This window comes from Gallinula chloropus, assembly GCF_964237585.1.
Source record: "Gallinula chloropus genome assembly, chromosome: 18".
Taxonomy (NCBI): domain Eukaryota; kingdom Metazoa; phylum Chordata; class Aves; order Gruiformes; family Rallidae; genus Gallinula; species Gallinula chloropus.
In genome coordinates, this window is record NC_140103.1 from 901,420 (window position 1) to 925,000 (window position 23,581).

The 23,581-nt window shown below is 46.3% G+C and overlaps 1 protein-coding gene across 1 annotated transcript in view; it reads left to right on the forward strand.

Annotated features, from left to right (window-relative positions):
* The first annotated feature begins 9,593 nt into the window (after nt 1-9,593).
* MAPKAP1 (MAPK associated protein 1) overlaps nt 9,594-23,581 on the forward strand; it is an 82,326-nt gene continuing 68,338 nt past the window's right edge. Inside the window, exons 1-3 of the mRNA XM_084272619.1 lie at nt 9,594-9,910; nt 13,782-13,871; nt 18,176-18,324. Of these exons, the coding sequence (XP_084128745.1) occupies nt 9,652-9,910; nt 13,782-13,871; nt 18,176-18,324 (498 nt within the window). The 5' untranslated portion in view covers nt 9,594-9,651. The remainder of the gene's footprint in view (nt 9,911-13,781; nt 13,872-18,175; nt 18,325-23,581) is intronic.

Consider the following 23,581-nt stretch of genomic DNA (forward strand, 5'->3'; position numbering starts at 1 on the left):
CGTCGCGGGGCCGGAAGCCGGGCCTGGCCAGCACCGGCAGCGCCCGCCGCCTCAGGCGCGCATGCGCGCGGCCGGGCCGTCGCTGCCGACGTCACTTCCGGAGGCGGCGCTTCCGGGTCGCGGCGCGGCCCGGCGCTCCCCGTTCCGCGGCGTCCTGCGGCCCCGGAAGCGGCTGTCCCGGCCCGCCGGCGCGGGGAGGAGGCGGCGCCCGGCCCGGCCCCGGGGAGCGGCCCGCCGGCGAGAGCCCGTAAGTGCGGGGCCGCGCGGGGCGCTCGCCCCGGCGCTGCGGTGGGTGTCGCGGAGAGGCGGTCCGGGGCCCGGCTGCGGGCGGCCCGCTCGGTACCGGCCGGCGGCTCTGCCGGCGCGTCCCGCCGCTCGGCGCCCCTGCCCCGCCCCTGCCTCCTGTCTGCGCATCGGACCCGCGGGGAGCCCGCGGGGCGAAGCGTGAGCCTGCACGGCCCCGGGGAGCCCCGCCGCTGCCCGGGGCGGCTACGGGCGGGGCTGCCGGGAGCCGCGGGGCGCTGCCGCTCCCGAGGAGCAGGGCGGGGGTGACGTCCCTCAGCTGGCCGAGGCGCCGCCTCACAGGACGGCTCCGTGGGACCGGGCGAGCCAGCACCCGGCGGCAGGGTCGGCAGGGAAACCGGGTAAGCGGAACGCGCGGTTGGAAGGCGCGCCGGGCCCGCGGTGGGGCGGGCAGGTAGGTGAGGGAGCGCCGGGGCCACCCCGGGCCGGCGCCGCACCTGCGGGGCCTGCCTCAGGGCGACCGGCCGTGCCCACGGCCCCTGCGGTCCCTCTCGCCGAGCCCTTTGCGGCTGGGCCCGCAGGTGGCTGCGCTGGCTGCTCCGCTCCGCAGGGTGATGGCCTGTGAGACCACGGGCATCGTGTGTGGCAGGTGGTGAGCGGAGCTGGGAGGGCAGTGAGGAGCAGGAAGGGCTGTGTGGAGACAGGGCGAGGAGCCCTTTGCAGTGCAGGTGGAGGTTCAGTGGTTGGGTCAAGGAGGAAGGCTAGAGCTGAGCTGGGCCTGCGCTGTGTGGTTTGAGGTTTCAGGGGATTACCAGGTACGTGCAAGGTTGGGAATTCAGCTCTCTCAGTTATTTTTTCAAATTCAGAGCAAATGTGCTCACAGGTACTTTTTTGGGTTAGACTAAAAAAAATTGAGATCATTGTCTACATATAGACAGGCACAGAAATAGCTGAAGCGGCGAATTAGAACCAATTTAGTACATTTCCCTCCCAGCCGTGTTTCAGGTCTTCCTTCTTGCACCCTTTCATCATCTGCACGTTGGTTTAACAGTTTCACGCAGTTGCAACAAATTACAAATGCCTCTGACAGCCCAGTTCTCACCTAGATTTCCCTTCTGATCAGCAAAGGCCCCAGCGGGGAAGCAGCCTGGCAGAGGAACTGCATGGTATGCGTTCTGTAGCACGAGGTTTCCCAGACCCCTGAGTCTTGAGCATGAGAACTAGACCCACGTGTGGAAGGGTCATTATGTTAACGAAGAAGCAGCCGGCAAGCGGGATGTGGGTTGTACGACCCTGCACAGGACCAGCAGCTCCCCGTGCGATAGCTCATCGCGCTTTACTTTGGAGATGGATGAGTGGCACTTGCTGTGGAAGGAAGAGGAAGAGCTCCAGCCTTCATCAGCCCCTGTCTTCTAGTGCTGGATGGTATGGGCAGAGAGCTCTGGGCTGTAGGGTGTGATGGCACAATGGTAGCACACAGAACGGTACTGCAGGGGCATCACACTGCAAATTACTTGTGTCGCTGGTATCAGCTGTGCCTCCGGTGGTTCCTGGGAGTGATGCTGCTTGTGTCTGAGATGTGCCTTGCAGAGAGTTTCCTGTCTTGGGGCTCACTAACAGCGGTTTGCTGTTTGTCAGAAGGGACCAAGTGAGAGCTCTTCTGTTAGGCAGCGCTTTATTACTGACTCTGTGTGTGTGTCTGCTGAGAAGCTTCGATAAGCTGTGATCTCTGGCTACTCACTCTCTGTGAACTCAGTTTCTTAGACAGGGCAGCACAAGGGTCATCCCTACCTCCTTCCTGTATCATTCCAGAAGTGTCGTATCCGAATCAGTTGGCTGAAAGCGAAGGAGAGCTCTGTGAATGTTTGGTGTGCTCTTCAAGGGGACAGACCTAAAGTTTGACAAGACAAAAATGAAAAGCTGGAGGAAAGGGCAGTTCATGGGTTGTTGAAGAGCTGTGGGTCTGTGTGGTTGCATTTGATGTGGAGCCCCAGAGGGGCTGGAAGGTTTGGTCCGTATGAGCATTTGTGAACTCAGCAGCAGCTGGCACCCTGCTTAAAATGCCCTTCAGTCAGCTTTGGCTTCAGCACACCCAGGCAAGCTTTGTGAAGCAGCCGTGTGAGATGTGGCAGGTGATGAGCAGCGCCGTGTGTCTGCGCTGACCGCAGTGTCTATGGAGACAAACTCAAACAGGGCAGCACCTCTCAGTGTTGTACGGGCAGAACAAGGAAGCATGTTGAAGCTTCCTCTTTCTTTGTTTGTTCGTTGAATGGAGGAAGCTTGTGTAGGTGTTTGTAACATATATGGAGCTTTTTCAGGCTCGTGAGTTCCCACCATGGGAAGAGCCAGTATAGAAGTTCTAGTCTAATATTTAAGCAGTCTGAGCCTACACTTTTCTCCTCCTTTCTGTAGGTAGGTATTTGTTCATTCGTGATGTTAAAGCTTAGCAAGCTGACTTGAAAGCTTTTTAGGCATGTGAGTGAAAGATCACCATTCCATGTGCTCCTGATAGGGTTCCTGTGCCACGTTCCATGCAAGCAGAAGTGCCCTCAGCTTCAGCGCTCATGGACAGCGACTGCTGTACCTGCTTCTGGAGAAGGGTGTTCAGCAGCAGTGCAGATAAAGCAGAGGTTGCAGCGTGTTGCTGAAGAGGTGCTCTGGTTTTGCTTTGTTATTTTAGAACAATCAGCAGTTAGGCTTTAAAAATGAACTCAAATGCTCCTACTTTTTCAGGAGAGTAAATCCTCCTGGGCACCTGCTGTGAAATGAGGTAACAGGGGTGCTGTGTGGTGGGTGGTCACAGTACCCTGCACAGAGGTAACGGGTCTGCCTGGTGATGCTTCCTAGCCAGTGTGAAAGAATAAGCTCAGTCAGAGGCATTAAAAATGAAGCACAGTGTTTGCACCTATTTGGATTAGGCAGAGCCCAGGCAAGATGCCGCTTTTCTGAGCTGCTCCCATCCAACCCGTTCAGTACGGTATCAGAATGAAAAATGACAACACTTTGTCATCTGTTCAAATTGATATTGCGCTCTCTGCAGTGACAGCTGAAAAGGCCCACAGGTGCCATATAAAGAGGTGACCATGTTGTCATATTTCATTTAGGCATCCCTCTGCAAAGCCATAATTACCTAATTAGGTTGTTAATTAGGAGATTAGCATTTCACTATATTGATAGAATGCTCTTTGCAGGCGTGAGTCTAGATAGAGATTTGTCGGCCCTAATTTATAATCTCTGCATTCTTTTAATACTTATTTATTTGCTTAAAATCTTGATGCAAGGTAGCTCAGGTTAGCTGAGAGTCAACTCGCTGACAATTAAGCGAAGGTTTGACAAGATCAGGGAACAAATAGAGGAGAGGAGACAGTTTCCATACGTACTCCTGTATTGTCTCTCTCCTTCCCTAAAGCTCGATAGTTAAAATATTGGAGTTGGTATAATTTGCATCCTGATTAGTTTGACAACAAAGCTCGCCAAATTCCAGGCAGTTCATAAGTACAGGAATACCCAGCAAATGCCAGATTGATTTCCAGGTTTGAAAAGTGAGGAATCCTTGCTCAGAAGTGGTGTGTAATGTCGTGTTTCCTCAGCAGAACTCCGAATTCCAGTTCCAGTTGTGAAAAGGCGCCTCTTTAAATGACTTTAAATGATCATTTCCTTTTTAATGATAGGACCCAAAGCATGAGTGACAGCTTCTCTAGATAAGTATTCATTCTTAAATGCACTCGAGCTATTGTTGAAACAAACTTGCATTTTCATACATTGCTGTTCAGGTTCCTTTATCCCGGTGCCCAGGAGCCTGCCTGGCGTTCGAGGGCTTTGATGATTTGTGCTGCTGCAGACACAGATAACCAGAGCCATTTCTGCTGGATGTGCAGGCAGAGTGGAACTGTGCCATTATTTCATATAACCTGAATCATACATTTTGAAGTGTGTTTGCACCATCCTAATTCAGGTTTTGTAACGGGGGAGCGGGGGCGATATCAATTTTTTATTCTAATCTGTCTATTTTTTTCCATTAGTTTTTAAGATCACTTGAGAGCTGTGGTCAGAGAGGTGGTTAAGTCCAGTGACTGTGGAAGCCCTGGAGCAGAAAGATGACCTGTAATTTTATATATTTCTTCATGCCTGCTGTATTTTGAGATTACTGCTCGCTGGTTTAGAGCCAGGTTGTACATTCCAGAAGTTGCATCTTTCTTTGGAACCTTTCTGTTTACCTTGAATTTGAATTACCTTTAATTGGTTATTACTTAAGGAGGACAGTCACTGTGAAGTGCTTTAGAAGAAAGGAAGAGCTATGGTTTTGCAAAATGAGAGAGGAATTCTTTTTTTTGTGTTTCTCACTTTTAACTTTTATAATTTAGAGAGCTAAATAACCTTGCAGGAATTGCTCAAGAACTTGGGGGAGAATTTACAGCTGCTTTTAGCTGTTTGAACTGAAGAATTCTTAAAATTATCCCATTAAAATTGGTGAAATTCCAAAGTTGTAGCTCTTTCCAGTAGCAGAACGTTTTTAGTTGCCTACAGCTTCCTCCAGTTTTATCATCCATTGTAGCTGATTTAGAGGTCTCTGAGCAGATTTCCATGTGTGCCATACGTGATACAGTTTGAAGCCTGAAAGGCATAAATATAAACGTTTCCTGAGAGGAAAATGTTTGTGGTACTTTGAGTAGATGTGGCGTGGCGTGAGAAGGTGGCGTGAACTTGCAGTTGTGGGAGCAGTGTCCTCAAGCCTAAGACAGGCTGCTGGAAATGAGCTGGGCTTTGGTGGAGCTGTCAGCGCCTCACTCGAGCCCTTCCAGGGATGGGTGTGCTGCACACAGACGTGGCTGTCCTCATGAGTTGCACGTCACCAAGCCAAGGCCATGGTCCCACCAGAAAAGCTGTAAGGAGCCAGTGGGTCAGAGGGAGCGACGCGGAGGCTGGGAGCTATGGAAGGCACACTGGCTCGGGGGTCCTGCCCCGCCCCTGCAGTTTTGGCTGTCGTGCTGCCACATAGTGCATGCCCAGCCACATCTTGCTGCACGGCAACAGGGAGGGATTTTCTCCATTTCAACTGTGTATTTACATTTAAAGCAAACCAGAAAATTCAATTAACAATAACCGTATTTTCCCAAAAGCAAGGTAGTCTGTGCTCAGCACTCTGCATGCTCAAGGTCAAACGTTTTCCTCTGAAAACAGCAGCAAGGACAGGTAGGCACACGGTCACAGTCCCACAGGTCGGTGGGTCTGGCACTGGAACAGCCAGACACAGCTTCCAGCTGCACCCGCTGTTGTCTGCGCTGATCTGTGGTGGGCTGACAGGGTGGATGGGAGGGATGGTGGTCGTGAGAGGTGTGTGCTTAGTTTGTCCTTTCCCCTTACATAGGTATGTCATTAGCACCTGATGTAGGGTACACTGCAAATACAAATCACACTGGGGTTTGGGATACCTGTGGGTGATTTTGGTGGGGAAGGAGGAAGGTGAGAAAATCTCCCTTTTTTTATATAAATGCAGTGAATCAAGTGAGCAGCACGGTCACAAGAATGTGTAATATGTTGTGATGATGAAGTTACCACCCTAAATTCAGAGGGATCCATCTGTGTGTTTAAGGTGTGGCCTGTATAACTAGCTGTCCTCTTCTCGAGACCTTTGTGTCACCTACTGGGAGCCGGATCATTTGTGGGAATGTTGGGCATTACTTACTGTCTGCCGTGTTAGGGATGAGGCAGATCTGCATAGCAGCCTTGCTGCACTTGCTGTGAAAGTCTACAGATGCCATAAATATAGCAGTGGGTTACTGGAAGAGGAATACTTCTGATAAAAATAGTAGACGGAGATCCAGCTGTCTGATTCCCCTACGAAGTTCTGTGTAGCCTGGCAAGTCGTTCAGCCTCTTGATGGTGCAGTTTTACCTCTTTGAGGAGGTTCTAGGCAGGAGGCTAATTGGGGGCTGTGCTCCCCACAGTCCTGGGGCACGGCAGGATTACAGCCAGGAGGCCAAGGAGAGGGTGAGGAGGCGTTTGTTTCCAGGGCATTGATCAGATAATAGGCAGAAAGTACGAGAGGTGAATAATAAAGATCCGGAAGAAAGTGAAGGGCTGATTCAGCTCTGTCCACCCCTGTGATGAATCACGGGAGGTGTTTACCGATAAGCAGTATATCCTCCTCCTGCTAACCTGTATCTCCTGCCATACATAAATACTCCTAAGGCTGCACAGGTTTCACATTGCTCTTCTCATTTTTAGTGGTCGCACAGAGTCGGCTTGGCAGCTGTCTGCAGACTATTTTATTTAATACTAGAATAATATTTGTGTAGTGCAAGCATTAAAGGAGCATTTGTTTTTGTTTGGTTTTGATTGAAGAATGGATAAACTGCTGATGCTCAGAAAGTCCCTGAATTCAGCTCCTGCATGTGGATGTGCTAACTGCGCGTGGGCATGCCGAGGAGAAGGGGCAAGGCTCAGGTCTAGAAATTCATCTCCTATGTATAATGCTTCTGAGACTGAAAGGTGTTCCTGTAAAGGTCTGCAGAACCAAACCTGGCTTCTCTGAGTCCTTGTTCTTTGTTGGTGGCCATTGCTCCCAGGCCAGGGCTGTGCCTTCTGACTGGGTTTTGCCTCTCGCAAAAGGACAAACCAGTTGGGTCTGTGTTGGTAGCTACTGTTGAAACAGGGCATGAAAACCTGGGCTGAAGTTTGGGGTCTGAACTTCTTTTCTGGTTCTGTTTTGGTTTTGAGGAGTGTTAACTGTTAATCACAGGCTTTCCAGGTAACATCAGTTCATTGAGAAATCAGCTTAAACGTGTTCTCTTGAAAATTCCAAGGAGGAGGAAGAAAAAACGTGTTTGTGTTAAACTTGAGAGTTTGAATAGAATTTCTGGTGGTTTTTCACTGTTCATGTTTATGGGAAAAGTGATCGTGCATGTGGAATTGTAAAGGAGCTGGGTAATTTACCAGGCGACTGGTAATGGCACCAAGTCGGGGTGCAGAGTATAAAGGTAAAATTCTCGCATCTGCTGTTACATGTTGTTAACTCCCTTAGCAGACATTAAATCATTTCAAGTACAATAATAGTGTGGGAGGTAAATTAACTAACCATTAACAATCTTATAAATACACAATTAACATGCCAACGTTTATATGACACATTGATGGGGCAGCAGTAATTTTTGATTGGGAGTTTGCAGACCTTTCAGAAGCCTGAGGCGGTTGCTTATTTAAACAAGTCCTTGCTGCTTGCAGGTAAGCAGGGCTGTCCTCACCACCAGCGTGCACCTAACTCAATTCCAGAACAGTCACAGTGCACGTGTTAAAATGCCTGTGCGCTGTACCGAGTGGTGCCTGTGCTCTCCCAGTGTCACAGTACTCATGGCGTTGCCAGGGCTTTAACAGGGGAATCGGACCGGGAGCCGGCTGCCTTACGGCGGGATATCTGCCGTACGGCCTCTGGCTTTGAGGACAAAGCAAAGGCCTTCAGGGAGAGCAGCCCTACTTTCTGGAAGGGCAATACTCAGAAATAAGACTGCGAGTGGGAGTCACAGCCTTGTGGAGGTCGCAGGGACCTCTGGAGATCCCGTCCCCGTGCCGGTCGCTCGGGGCCTTACCCAGTTGGGCCTTGAGGCTCCCTGAGGGCTCTGGTGAGGTGTGGTTAGCTAATAGCAGAATTTATTGGGGTGTGTGGTAGGAGTAGTGTGCTATGCAGCATGTCAGGTTTATTTCTCTGCTATTCTTTGACTCCTTACTGCTGGTTCTGTTGTTTTATACAGTACTTCTGAATGTCTCTGTATTCTTCTAAAGCAGAAAGGACACAGTCTCTCAGGAAAAAAAAATAAGGCAATGTTTGCAGCCAAGGGAGCAAAAAAAGCCAAAAGTTATGAAAGGCATAAATATTTACTGGATGTTGTAATTAGCAGATGCTGGTGTTTGGTGGTGAGAAGGATACTGGTTGGGGTGGTGGGTTTGCAGTTTGTGATTCATCTTCAAAATCATCCTTTTGTCATGATCGCATGAGTGTCCAAATAAAGTCTTCCTTTTGTTCCCACCTCTTTGAAGGCAGAAGCTGCTGTGTGGGGCTCTGTATGCTAGTGCACCTTCCCCTTGGCAGCATACGGGGCATTATGGACATTCAGTTCTACAGCTCCTATGAAAATGTTGGGGTTTCTCAGCTATGCGACTGATCAGAGGAGCTGTGGGGATTTTGAACTTTGGGAATTCGAGTCTAGTCTGCACCTCTGAGTGTCCCTGTCTGCCCTCCTCCCGCTCTGTGCAGCACGAGCACTGCTGCGGAGGGGAACCTCGGCCCTGCTCTGGCTTTGGACAGTCCCACTGCCTGTTCTGGGGCTCCTGCAGCTGGTGGCTGGTTGGTTGGCCAGACTGAAAATAAGGGATTTATTTTTCTGTCCAGGTTATTTTCAGGAGGGGTTTTCTTTGTCTCACCTCACCTCCCAGCTCTGGGAGGGCAGTGCCAGCCTCGGGCAGCACGGGCTGTCGAGCGGCCAGGCAGCAGCATGGAGCTGCCCCTTTCAGCCCCAGCCCAGGCTTGAACCAGATTAACCTAACTAAATCCAGGGCTACAGGGAAATGCCAGAGCAGTTTCAGTGTGGTTTGGGGTTTGTGGCTGGGTTTTTGTTTGGGTTTGGGTTTTTTTTCCGTTTTTACCTGCTACTTGGATTTGTAAGGCCACTCAGCACCCTGAATGAGATAATTTAGGTAAGTGGCAATTACTGTTGTTAAAGTGCTTAAGGATACAGGCTGTAGGCTAGGAGTTCAGAGCTTGTTCTGTGTCACCACGGTTGCCCTAGAGCACCATGCAGCAGCAGCAATTCAGTATTCTGCCCTGAGATACTAAGAATCTCTTTAATGTTTGAAGTTTTTCCTGGGAAGACAAATCCTGGAGAGGGTCTGTAATCAAAAGGTGGTATGTAGAAGCAGAAGGCAGTAGCACACTGTGATGATGGGTGAAGACATTCAATCTGCTCTGTGGGTTTGTAAATTTATTAATTTGAATAGACAGATGTTTCTTTGGTGTATTTTCTCTCGTCCTACGTGTAGCACTTAGAATGTTTTGCTTTATAGCAGCCATTTGTTGTAGAGTAACGGGCCCTGTCTGGAGGTGTCTGCTTTGTTCTGCTGTCTTGGGATTCGGGTTTCAAGCTGTCCTTGAAAACCACTGGTCCTTAAGTGGATCTCAGCAAGCAGTGCAACTCACATGAACTGGAGCAGAATTAAAATAATTCTCTCTACAGAGCTGAGTCAGTCAGGTTCTGTGCACCCAAAATATAAACCTCCTTTAATCAGGGTTAGTTGCTCTTGTTTGTTGTGGTTTCTCTGCCCCTAAAATGCCGTGTGCATTGTGTTTCCAGGTGCATGTGTCCACGGAACAAGATGGAGAGAAGATAGTATAGTGACCCAGGTCTTGTGGACAGAATGGCTTTCCTGGACAACCCAACCATTATCCTGGCTCACATTCGGCAGTCCCACGTGACCAGCGATGACACAGGGATGTGCGAGATGGTCCTGATTGATCACGATGTCGACCTGGAGAAGTTTAATCCCTCGTCAGCATATGGGGACAGTGGTTCAGAAACACAGGGGAGCAACGGTGAGACTCAGGGCTATGTATATTCCCAATCAGTTGATATTACCTCAAGCTGGGACTTCGGGATCAGGAGACGATCAAACACAGGTAAGTGAGATTTCAGCAAAGACAACGTTAGCCTTTTAGATTCAGTCCCCATGAATCTGGCTTGTGTGGACAAATCAGAGCCTAACTAGGTAGATCCCTGTCAAACTTCTCCTTTTGTAATGTCGAGACCCTTTTCATAAAAGGACGTGCAGTGATTCAGGTACTGCAGTGTGCTGTCAGCCGGGTTTTAATTGCTGTTTTACTTATTCCTGTACAAAAGAACATTGAGGTAGTCAGGTTTATCTATAAAAAAATTAAATTGTAAAGACATCAAGTCTGAATCCAAAGTACGTGAACAGTCTTTGATATTTCTATTGTTAATGTCTGGAGGGGTGTTCACTTTTGAACAGGATAGTTATTTTCTGAGAAAAATCTACCTAGTGAGGCATCAAATCTATTTGTTACAAAAGAGAGGATTGAAGTTTGATGGGAGCCGACGAAGTGAATGATTTGTCTGTATTTTGTCTTCTGAAGTTTTATTTCAAGAAAAACCTTGAGCAAGGATTTAAGTTATAAAATTGGGGTGTTTCATGGTGTACACCTTTTCAAAATACACTCAGTTTGTCTTTACTGGAAGACAGCTGTCCCAGGTGCTGTTTCCTGTGAGGGATATTCAGTCTTATGCCCGTGGAATGCTCTGACAGAAATTCTGCAGTATAAAATACATGAGAAAAGGTTGATGTGGAGCACTCAATACCAAACTCCTTTTATTTTTTTCCCTTCTCTGTTCCAGTATATATTTTTCCAAAAGATTTCCAAAGGTATTATAACACCACCTAGAGCTCAGTGAGAAATCTGTGCTCTACCGAACCAGTGCAGCGTTGTGTGGAGTTGAGTGTCTTGAAGCACCTCTAGAAATAACAAGAGGTGAAAAGCTGTGGAAAAGCCAGGGCACTGCTCTCTTGTAACAGAGTTAGATTGGAAATAAGATGAAGATATCACTGGGACTGAGTGCACAGCACGGGGCTGCTTAGCCCTGTGCCTGAGGTCCTGACTGCCAGTTGGTGACACGTTCTAGACTGGTGGTGGGGCACTCGGCCCACTGTGGGACCAGTGTTTTCCCTCTCTCCATCTTCCATCTTCCACTGGGTGTACCGGTGCCACCAGGACCCCAAAGCAGCTCTCAGGCAACCAGGCTGTGGTTTGGCAGAGTGTGGGACAGGGAAAAGCCCTCAAAGAATGAAGTTGCTCAGCTCTGAGCCCTTCTGGAAAAGAAGAGCAGTAAATGAAAGTTAACTCTGTTTAGTATAAATACCTCTGCATTACACAAGAACTTACCTGAGTTCTTGATGGTAGAAAACAGATACATACAGGTATGGAACAAAGTGTTCACAACTCTAGTAAGTTAAATAAAAACTTCATTATCTGTGAAATCTGCATTTTTTCTCCTAAAATAGGCAAATATAAGGACATTTCTTTTTTGCTTAATCCATTACTACCTGAGTAGATTCAGCAGGAGTGGGAATGTTTGTTCTTTGTAAAGCAGGCAATGGTTTTTGGTGTGGAAAGAGATGTAGTAATTCTGTGTAAATGTTGTGTATCAACAAATAATACTGGCAGACTTCTTTTAACATGCAAGCTCTTCTGTATTCTCCTCAGGTTTATACTCTGCTAAATAAAATTATTTCTGCTTGTGCTGTCTGCAGCCGTTGTTTTTGGATGGAATAGAGCTCTCTATTATCCTCTGCAAGGCTGGTTTATTGTGATGTACTTTACCAGGCTGGTATCCTTCTCATAAGGTGTAAAAATAACATGTTACAGTAGCAGGCTCCACACCTCTCTGTTGAGGCTGCTGAAGTGTTGGTTCTTAGGGGGTTCTGTGGGAATGCAGACATGGAAATGAATTGGTGTGCATGCTGGGGTCAAAGCCATGCCCTTCGTGTGTGAAGGGACTTGGGGGGGTGAGTAGGACAGGGTACTGCACCCCACGCCTGGGGACAGCGCAGGGGTGTCTGCCCCTCAATTCTCCCTGTTCTGCAGGAGGTAGGTGGGTCCTGGGTGGGCTCTGGCTCGGGGCTGCATCTCCTGGCTGCTGCCTCTGCCATATGCAGAGGGTTAAAGCGACGCAGAGGCAGGGCTGTGTGGATGGTGGGTGTGTGGGCACAGCAGCAAAGTCCCAGCCACGTGACAAAGGCTCCTCTAGTTACTGATGGTTAATGGAACCAAGAGCTACGTTTGGTCAGTGACATTTTTCACAAAGAAAGCTTTCAAACCAGCATGCCTCTTGTGGGAATGAGCCTTAAATAATTCACACTCCTAATACCTACTGATAATTCCCTTGAATTTGGAGTTGCTGTAATACAGTCCCACAGTAAATGGCCAGTTGTGATCAGCTGTAGATGGGAGAACAGATGAGTCAGGGAAGATGGTGACTGCTTTAGTAGGTTTGTTTTGACAAAGGTGAAAATAGCAAACATGCCTTGATCTTACTCCTCTGCTAGGCTTTTCCTTATTGTTTGCATATGAATTGGGAAACGAGGGATTTGGAAGGTAATCTTGAGCTAGAGGGGGGGGGAAAGCTTTTCTTTCAGGAAATAGGAGTGTCTTACCTACCTTTTCAGCTTGCAGGCAGAGATGCATCTCTTGGTTCGTGGAGATTAAGATTCATGGAGGATACAGGCATGTGCTGATGTAAATAGGAAATAGGCATTAAAGCCCCTGGTTGTACCTTAACCTGCTTGTTACAGCTCTTAAGCCTCAAAGTATTTTATTTTTTAATCAGGTCCCAGATTGTGAGCTTTGGGGACCAAAAAAAATCACCTCTCTGTCCACAATGCAGTTCAGAGCCTAAATGTGAAAGAATAATAATAGGAGGGATAGAAAATATTTATTAACCCTTTTCTAATTGGTGAAATGTCTCATGGAGCTCAAATTGTACCTAAAAATTGTGAGAGCAATTTAGCATTTTAGAATCTCTTCTCCAAACCCCTTTGAGTTAATGAATGGTCTCAATACATCACAATTGCTGATATGGCCTGGAAATTGTTTCCTTTGGTGATCAACATGTAGTCCCCCTTTCTGGCCCAATCCTTGGGCTCACTTTGAGTGGACACTTTGTTCCATCCTTTATTTCTCCTGGTCACTGTCTTGGGCGGCTCCTGCTGGGTTGGGGTGGTGGGTCCCTGGCAGAGATCTCTGCTCACACAGAGGTGGTTCAGGGTGTTTGTCTGGCACCCTGGCTGCAGGTTCTTTGCTATTGAAACTCTGTGGCTTTTTCCAAACCATATTCTGAAGATGGAGTCAAAATACATGTAAAGAAATACTGTATTCATTTTGGGCTTTGACTAATGTTGTGAAGATACAAATCATTTATTTTACTACCTATAAACTGTTTCAGCACACTGAAGAAAAAGCTATGCTAATTTATATAGCTTTGACATTTTATAATTTTCATGATTTTTAGATAAAGGATTTTATATTTAAAACTTTAATAGTCTAGTCTGAGTTCATTTATCTTTAATTTTTGAAACGGGTAGAGTAATTCATAACAGTAATTTTATTCCTGTAATGTAATATTCACTTCAGTTCATTTGTGCATTAAAATTCCTTTAAGACCGTTATTAATGATTTATATAATGAAATGTCATATTAATCACAGAAGTTTTCACATTTTATTATTCTCTTCCATGTTAATACTATCTTTATGATCTCTATTAATGTTTTATATCCTCTAATTTCAATTATAAATCAAGAACATTTTCATGTTTTTGTTGGTATTTGCTTTTCAGGGGTGCCACCTTTAAAATTTTATGACTTTTTCTCCTACATATGCAGTATAAAACATCTTTATTCATATAAAGGTAGTTAATTATGTCTTTGTTTATAGTAAACTTTCATTGACAAACTTATAGTTATAATATTTCTTTTCAAGCTCAGAGACTGGAACGTCTGCGGAAAGAGAGACAAAATCAAATAAAATGCAAAAACGTTCAGTGGAAAGACAGAAACACTTCTTGCTCAGGTAAAGAGAAAAGATCTTCTATTTTCCTACTGGTTTCATGCCTGCTTTTGATGGGTACAGCGCTCTGTTTGCAGCTTTCACTTAGGCTGTCAAAGCGCAGAGGAAACCCCAGGATGGTGTTGGCCTTCTGCTCCCAGTTGGGTGTTACTGGGGGGTGATGTGCCACCGGCCTCTCGGTTGGTTTTGGCTACAACTGGGCTGTTCCAAATTACTGCTGAGGGCTGAGGAATGAATGCAGAACACTGGCAGCCTGGTCTGGGGGTCTGAACTGACTGGGGTGTAAGGCATGGTCACAGTGTTTGTGTGCTCTGTGGTCCTGGGGCATCTCTGCTCAGGCTCTGTTTTGGGGAGTGGGGCACAGCGTGAGCCCAGCTGCTGGTGCTGCTGTGAGGAGCACGAGCACCAGCTCGTGTCCCGCTCAGGGCTGGGTGGTTGGCAAGTGCAGGATGGCTTCGGCCATGGGCCGTACCGTGTTCCAGCTCTTCCCAGTGGTGCCTGGTTTGCCCAATGGGATGAGGAATTTCAGAGCAGTTCCTTCTGCAGAATGCTTTTGTGCTGCTTTTCCAGGAACATCTTAAGGAATAATGTGTATATATGCCTGCTCAAACATAACAAGTGCTGCCTTGGCTTCTGTAGCCTTTGGAAAAACAGGCAGCCCTGAGTTCCCACAAAATATGCTATTCTGGGTTTTTTTTTAGTTTAACTGCATAATTAAGTATTTCTGACTGGATGCTCTACATGGTTTAAATTGCAATATATGAAATGAAAAATCTGTTTCAATTCTCTCATTTTTATAGCTCAAGCTGGTATCTATTCCCGTTGCATTTGACACACATTCAATCCTTTGTATGGTCTGTCATGCCTACTTCTTTCAAAATTTGTGCATATCTTAATGAGGTCCCTGTGTAATCTCCTTTTTCCCCTAAATCCTTGTATCTTCCTGGCTGTCACTTGCAGAACCTTCTCCAGCTCTATAGTATCTTCTTTTTTGGTGGAGGAGTGAGCAAAGCTGCTCACAGGAGCCACACGGTTGCACTAATCCCTAGGATGCTCTTCAGCTGTGTTTGATACCTCTATTAGCACATTCTAAAGTGGTTTTGCCTTTCTCCTTCTGTAAGCAGAGCTGTAGGTTTTAAAGTTTAATCTACCATAACCTCCAACTCTCTTTGCTCAATATTTTATAGTGTTGGACCGATGATGATGCAATTCTCTCCTTGCCTTCCTTATCCCTGGCCGTTTGCCTTTCCTCCCGCTGCCTCGCGCCGGGCTCCAGCCTCCTGCAGGGCTGCTCTGGGGGGTGTTCACCCACCTGGGCTGCACCAGGACGGGGTTCAGCCTCTTGCCTGCTGCCCTGAAGATGGCCATCACCTCCTGACCAGCAGCACGACTGTGCCAGGGCTGCAGGTGAAGGGATCGGTCCCTCCCTGCTGAGGAAGAAATTTAAATAGAAAATAAGGGAGTTACATAAAAACTCCAGGCACTCAGCATCTCTTATTGGCAGAGCTGATTTTCCTTCTCTGCTTAGTCACTGAGCTGTGTGCTCCTCACGGATTTGCATGAAGAACAGCACAGTAGGAAGAGGCCAGGACAAAGAGGAGCCCTCAGGGGTACCAACTGTACCCCTCTTTGTCATGTCAGGGGTGTGTGTGCAAGGCTTTGTCTGATCTTTCCTCGAGTTCAGCGTGACCCCAGCATCCCTGCGAAGGCAGTGATGATTGAAATAGCTGCTCTCATGGGGGAGGCAGTTGACTGCCATCTTCTGACGGTGCTTAGCTGAGGTTCATCTGGCAGTTGGGTTCTCCTGATGCCCATGCTTAATTACTGCTACCTAAATTAAAGTAAACTAGCCAGGATAAAGGGGAGTGAGGCACGGGTCATTCTGTGACCAGCTGAGCTGCTCTCCTCCAGTGGACTGAGTTTGAAGGGTGAGGTGGCAGCAGGATTTGGCCTGGACAGGAAATCTCCATGTGTTTGGAGTTGGTTAGGGTACAGCAGGGGTAGGTGCCTGGCTGGCAGCAGTGGGACAAGCTGGGGGTTTGGTCTGCGGTGTCACCAGTTCACGTCACCCCTCGGGGCATCGCTGTTTCCCCAGTGGAACGCTGCGGAGCAGCCTGGGGGCCTCTGAGCCAGGCGTGGATACACCCACCCAGGTGGCTCTGTTGTAAAATGCTGGGTATTTTCAGGTGAAAGCAGGAAATGAAGCGTTGTGGTTACATCTGAGATGGTCTGAAATGAACGAAGGTAAAATGTTAACTAACAGTGTATGGAGGGAATCTTTGAAAAGCCTTGTGTGGCCCCTATAAAATAGCTCGTGTAGCTAAGGAAACCACAACAGGTGAAAAATAAATGCACCCTTAAAGCAACTCAGTGTAAAAATATGAGACTTTTTTCCCTGCAAGGTGAAAATATTTTTGGAATGTTTTTAATTGGAGGTATCTCAGCCCAAGTCTCTCGGGAGCTATTTGATAAAACAGTCAATGGAAGATCTATCATCTTCCAGCTTTTTGCCTTTTTTAGAAGGTTTTGGGTTCCTCTTCATTAATTAGTTGAATTTTTCTGAAATTACAGCCCTTTCTGTGAAAAGACAACTGTCTCATCCAGCTGAATTTACAACCTTACTGAATTTATTATTACTTAAAAGCTTCACTGGTGTGAGATTTGACTTGAGTAAAAGCTGTACAAAACTCAGAGCAAAACAGATGTCACACTAATGAATGCAGAAGAATTCCTGAGATCCTCTTTTTGCATCCCAACAAAGAGAAGGATAAACAAATCATCTGAACATTTCCCTAGAGACAGAGCTTAGGTAGAAGGTAAGACTAGCTTTTTCACTTGGAGCAATAAACCCTTTTATTGAGTTCCAAAGGGCACAGTACTTTCCAAATGCCCAAGAAATACCAGTTGAGGGTAATACTCTAGCATAATTGTAATTGAGTTTGGGGTTTTTAAACAGAGATAAGCTTGAAAAACAGAAACCTAATGGAGCTTAAGTTGCCACATTTAGAAAGGATTTAATCAGGCTTTTTTGGTTAATCACAGCCTCTCACAAGACTGTTGGGTATCTCGTAGTGCCAGTATTCAGCACTTTTGCCAACTGTCTGAATTTCCAGGCAATCTGCTGATAAAAATAAACTGAGCTTTTGACTAGTTATAATTTGACAAGTTTTAATTTTGCACTTTAAGAAATTAACCAACTCCCTGCAGCTTGAGCCCCAAGTCCTTCTGCCTTGGAGGCGGCTTCATTTCCCTGGAGAAGCAGCCTGGAAATGTTGGAGATGAGAGAGAATCCAAAGGACGAATGTGGAGCAGAGCAGAGCCGGGCTGGGAGAGCTGGCGCTGGCTCTCAGCTCGTGATTGATGGAGTTCAGGGTTCTTCCTTCCTAGAGCAGATGTGGGAAAAACTTGTCCAGATTCCGTCGCAGTTTCTTGCAGATGAGACCCATTGGTGCAAGTATGCTAACACACCCCAGGCTCTGTCCTGATTTTAGTGTCCTTCTAACACAAGAAGCCCTGATTTTAATTTCCTTTTTGAAGCATGCTGTAAATGGAGAGTGCTGTTGTTGCTAGAAACTCAGGTGTGCAGTCTCTCCCTGTGAAATGAGCTGCTTGTGGGAGGCTTTTCTGCACCTTCACAGACTACACAAAGAGCTCTCTAACTCTTGCCACCTTTGTTTTTAGAAAGTTGGGGTATTTATTATCTGGAATGGTGTTTTGAGGTTTCGTATTTTTTTGAGAGGAAACCTTATCCAGTCTATCAGGAGAACTAAATCCAAACAATTCACTCCTTTGGATCAGATGTAGTCCTGAGCAGACTGCTGACAGCACAGCGACATTATCATAGTAATGGGGTAGCATAATGTTGTCCTGTAAAACAGTGTAATATCCTGTGTTACAAGCTGAGTTTGAAGTGCTGCTGTGTGGCACGCTGTGGATGTGTAACCAGTTCTTTGTGCAGCAGAACAATAAACAGCGTTTCCTGTTCAGCAGAAGGTGGGCAAGGAGAAAGACCAGGGGACACTCTGTCATTGAATCTTGATTTTCCTGATGACTCCAGTGGATCTGGCAGTGATCATTTCCAGTCTCCATATGGGAAAATTCCTCTTTTTCTCAGTGTAAACAGAGGCTCGTTCAGCCTTCTTGTGTTTTCATGTCTTTGGGTGGCAGGAGCGTGGTGCTGAATTCTGCCCCCCTAAAGCGCTTGTTGGCTTCTGTATTTGGTTCTGTTCTCCCTCTCACACCATGGTAACCAGGAGCCTCTGTACACATCTCACTATAATGACTCCCATCTCTTTTCTGATCTACAGCAGAGGAGCTGAGCTCACTATTTGAAAAAAAGAATTTCAGAGTCAAATCTCCATGTTCTGGGAAGCAGTCGATACTGTCTGTGCGGCTGGAGCAGTGTCCCCTGCAGCTGAACAACCCCTTCAACGAGTACTCCAAATTTGATGGCAAGGTAAGTGGATGGGTGCTGTTCTCTCACATCCAGGTGGTCCCTGAGCTGAAGAGGATGGGCTTTAGGCTTCTTGAGTGCATCTATTTACTTGTTCAAGCATTAATTAAGCTTTTTAATAGGCCATCAGTTACTCTAAAGTGGTTATTTAGAAACCTGCTGCTTTCAGTCTTACATGTAACAGTTCCGGGTCCAGCAGAACCATCCCTCCCATTTTCAGTAGGAAATCATGTCTCACCATCAGGCACACCTCCTTTTGCTGTTTACTCCAGCAGGTTGGTTAGGGAAGGATTTAGTGTGGCAGGGTCCTTGGACATTCTCTGTAGGGTTGGGGGTGAGACTTTGTAGAAATGATTGGTTATTTGGCATTTAAAACAAAGTAAATCAGTTCTGCCCAGCCATCCCAGCACTTGGTGGGTGTTCTGTGGTTTCTGCTGTCTTTATCCTCAAAATGCTCCAATGAGAGTGGGAAATCCCCTGTCAGTTTTGAGGGTGGGAAACTGGAGCATCGATGTGTCAGTGCTGGGGGGTGTTGGGGAAGGACTGAAGGATGTGGTACTGCACAAGGACTCCTTGGTGTGACAGATGTGATGCATGGAGGAGATTCGTGCCAAACCTGGTAGGTCAGATTCATTCCTTGACTGCATTCATTTCAAGAGCTCACATCTGATACTGCTCAGAGCTGAGGGTAACTGCCTTTCCTTGTGTGCAGCTTAGTTACTTTGTGTTGTCAACTGTTTTTCTTTGTCACAAACCCCAGAAACTGAACTCCAAACATTGATGTGACGGATCAATGTCATATTGTTCCCAAATAATTATAAATACTGTGCAGATCTGTTTTCTGCTGGATTTGTTTGTGGAGTCTCCTGTGGGAGTAAGGAGTTTGAGCTTCATTACCATTGTGATGGAAGAATTTCATATTCTGTTAAGTATTCTTAAAGTGGAAAGTCAGATATGCAGTTCCACTAGCATGTCTAGGAGTGTTCAGAGTCTTTGTGAAACAGTAGCTTAAGCTGTCAAGCCCACATAGCAAATGTATCCTCTACTACTACATAGGAAGTGTAAAGTAATGATAATTAGTGCTTACTCAGTTTTTTAAAAATTCTGGCCTGGATAATAGATGGTCGCAGCACTCTGGTGCTGACACCACCAAGATGCCTTTCTTCTAATCTGCAAGTTTGCTGTCCTTATGTCACCAAATCTCAGCTTGGCAACCTGTAAAGGCACTTCCAGCAGCCATGCACAGAGGAAGGAAAAAGGAAATAAATAATTCTTTATTAAGAGAAATTCATTGGAGTTCAGTGGTGTCCCAGGCTACCTGCTAGATTTTTTTCTCAGAAACTTGAGGAACTTAAATGTGTTTCCTTCCCACTTAGATAATCAAACTATGTTTTACTGTATTTAACAGGATTTATAGTTCCACCGTAATGAACATCTTAATTTTTATATTTGAAAGCCTAATACATTAGAGGGTGTCTGATGCACTTGAAGGAAACTGCACTGCATGTAATAGTTTGAGCTGTTAGGGAAATACCTCAGTGTCCCCAGTTGGGATCTGCAGGGTACAGTACTAACGAGCTCAGTTGGGATCTAGAAATCAAAATCCCTTTTTCACTCTCCAGAGTAACTGAATTGGCATTTTGTTACATTATCATCTCCATATTCATTTTAACAATGTTTTTTATATCACTCTAGTAAGTTTGTCAGTAGAACACTGATAAAACTTATTCTCTGCACTTCCACAAGCATTGTTTATTTTTAACCACTGCCTCCACCATCTGACATCTAGTAGGACCATTATAGTTCAGTAGTGAGTTATTTTACTTCACTTTGTTGTTTGCAGATGTTAATGTAAACCAGAAAACATCCACATTTTTAAAATTATCTTTAATGAAATGTTGTAGGTCTCATATTTATTTTTATTGATAATAGATGAGCAGTATTTTTCACATAAATACAATTATTTCAGGGAATAGTGCATGACTTATTTACATAATTAACAGAGCTGCATATCTCTTGGGGAAATGGTGCATAATTGGGGAGAGGCAGGGGGGATGGGGAGGGGCTAGGGGCCTAATTAAACAAGTGTTAAAAAAACCCTACTTAATTATGCATTTACTCCAGGGATCCCACTGGCTCTGAAATCTTTGGGATTCTAACTAGGCCTGTGGTTTACATCTCTATATGGAGTTCTGGAAGGCGGGTTTCAGCCTGCTGGGTAACACACGTGTTGTGGTTCAGCGGCAGAGCCCGAGGAGAGCCTGGCGGGCTGCAGGGAAGCTCTGTGTGTGTGTGTGTCTGTGTGTGTGTCTGTGTGTGTCTGTGTGTGTGTGCTCACTGCCTTCTGAGTCGCTTTAACTCGCCAGGAATTCAGCTCCCTGACCAGCCTGAAATCTAATAAACCCATCCTCTGAGTGTCCTGCCCCCCTCCATCTGATGCCTTGTTTAAAGGAATCTGTTCAGAGTGAGAGTGCCGCATCCATAGCGCCAGCCGAGCGGGTTTGTTCAGACACTCCTGTCCTGCAGGTGTTTGCTGCCAGATTTAGTGTCTGTTTCATAACCACTTCTGCAATTTTATGAAATAATAAAATTTTAAAGCACTCTAATTTCTTCTTGTTCTGATCAGTTAATTATCAAAATAGTAGAGAATATGGCTTGTGGAGTGTGAGTGCAATGGCAGCATCCTAATCAGCTCGAGGATTCAGGTCAGTTGTTGATGATGTCATTCATATACAACTGTACTTGATGGCTTAAGAAATCAGTGGCCAAATTGATTTCCTTCATCTGCATGTGATGAAATTATCTATTTTATAGGTAACTGCAGGTGTGTGAATGGCTGCTCACAGGGTGTGCAGAATCAGACTTTGGTAGTTTATTGGACCAAATCACTGGCTTTTCCCAAGTTGGGAAGATCAGGCTGGCTGTAACCATGGCTGCTCAGTGAAAATGAAGATGTAGAGAAGTCTGGCTTTTCTGACCTCAGAGGGTGTGTGTTGGTTTACCTGGCTCCTGGAGACAAGGTAAATACGAACAGGTCGGTGTGATTTTGGGCTGGACAGATGCTAAAAATGCCTTTGGGAGGAACGGTACCTCTGTGTAGTGTTACAGGGCTTCTTGTGGCTGACTCTGGTAATGGGTTAAAACCCAACAATTTCTCTGGTAGCGTCTGTTTTAAAAAGGATGCTGTAGAAAGTGTGGGGGAAGGGATAATTCATGAGTGCTAATTGCTTGGCTGTTAATTTTCATAAGTGTTGATAGAAGCAGTTCCTTAAATTAAACTTTGTTTAAAATGTATCAAGGGAAATATTCCACAATGTCGGGCCTGAAGTGAAAATTAATATGAATGCTGTGGCAATTAACACGTACTGGTTAATAGCTTTTAGCAGCATTTTGGGATGATAGTCCTTAAATACATTTTTGCATGCTGCTCTTGTTTCAGTCTTGTTTGACTGTATGTCTGGATAATCACGAACAAATGTTTTCCACAATCTCCAGTATTAAATGGCTTTCCTCAAAGAAAGCAGATAAAGAACTTAAGAAAGAAGCAATACTGCTTTAATTAATATGGAAAATGTCTAAAATAATTAATCCAGGATTAAAATCTTAGTGTGGAAAAAATATTTTTTTTTGGTATTTATTTATTTAAGGGCTTTGTCCCTGAGCTGAGTCAGTGATCCTCATTGGAATCCTAAACACCTTGGTGTAGGGAGGGTGGTGTTAAAGCATCCCTGTGTTCAGGAGGTTCAGTGGTTCAGGTGCTGCCTGTGCTGGACAGAGCCTGTGCAGAGGGACTGGTGAGGTGCTGCACTGGAGGTCAGAGCGCGATGGTCGCTGTACAGCGATGAAGAGAGATGAGGCTTGATTGCTGCTTCATGGAAAATGCTTCAGAATGTGTTTTGTTACTTCAGCCGTTCACGCTGCACTAAGGCAGCACCTCGGAGAGGTGGCTGGACGCCAGAGGCCCCTGCGTATCCTCTGGTGGGAGCCCGCATGCGTTGCTTTGTGGGGGTGCAGCGGGGGGTGGCCAGGGTGCTGCTGCCGAGGGGCGTTTCGCAGGCTCGTGGGGCTCTGGCACCCAGCAGAAATGGGGCAGGAACCCCGCAGCCTGGGCGCAGACAGGGTGGGATGTCAGCGCCGTGCTGTCATCTCCGTTTGGGGGCTGGAGCTTTGTCTGGTGATTCCAGGGATCTCACTCACATTAAAAAGTGTTTTTATGGCCTTGTGTGGGTTCAATTAACGTGGATCTGGTTTGATTAACTGTGGCTCGAGGGTGTGTGCCATTCACTTCCCACTCTCTGTACTCCCTCCGGTGTCTGCGTTACCTGAGCCCCTCACTGGAGCCCGCTCCTGCCTTGTGGAGATGCTCCACTGACGCTGGGCCGGGTTGTGCCCCTGCCCTCCCAGAGATCAGCCAGCAGTCCTGTTCTGACCGTACTCCCCAGAGGGCTTTGTGGCCCTGTGACACGCTCCGGGTGTGTTTGAGCCGTGCTGCCATGCTTCTCTTACACTTAAACTCTGAATATGATGATACTTGAAAGTAAGTTTTGAAGATCTGCAAAGTATGCTACTATGTACCAAGGAATTAAATTGATTTGTTATGTGTGCATTTAGCTACAATTCATTTTAATTGTCCTTATGAAGTTAAAAAGTATTAGCGTCAGATAAAGATTCATCACCATAGGGTGATTTAAAGCTGGTGCTATAGAAAGCAGGCATGTGTTCTGGCAGATGTTTATATAAGGCACTGTCTCTTCTGACAGCAGTTAAAAAGTATGGTTGTAGTAATCAAATTGTGGTGCAGCATCTCAGAGGCTAGAACCAGATTGAATTAAAATAGATATAAGATTTATGAATAGCAATAGCTGTGATAAAATTTCACTACCTTCTTTAATGGGAAGGACCTTTGCACAGTACAAGAATAAGATTTTAAATTGTGCCTTCCAAGCCTGCGGTTTTCTGGGCTTTTCCCTTCCTGGAATGCTGCTGGGTTATGGAGAGAGCAGCAGCGTGTGTTGTCAGAGGTATTATACTACCTTTCTAGGACTGCTTAAATACTGTTTGAGGAGGAGAATGGCATCCTGTGGTCTCAGCGCTCATCTCTCCGCTCCCTTTGTGCTTCCCTGGATTTCCTGGATTTGCATCTCAGGAAGGGGTTTTGTTTCGGCTGTGTTGAAAATGACATTTAAATGCCAGAACTGTGTCTGCATGGGACAAAGCTTCTTGGGAATCAGGATTGGCTTTACCAAGGTGAGGTGGGAAA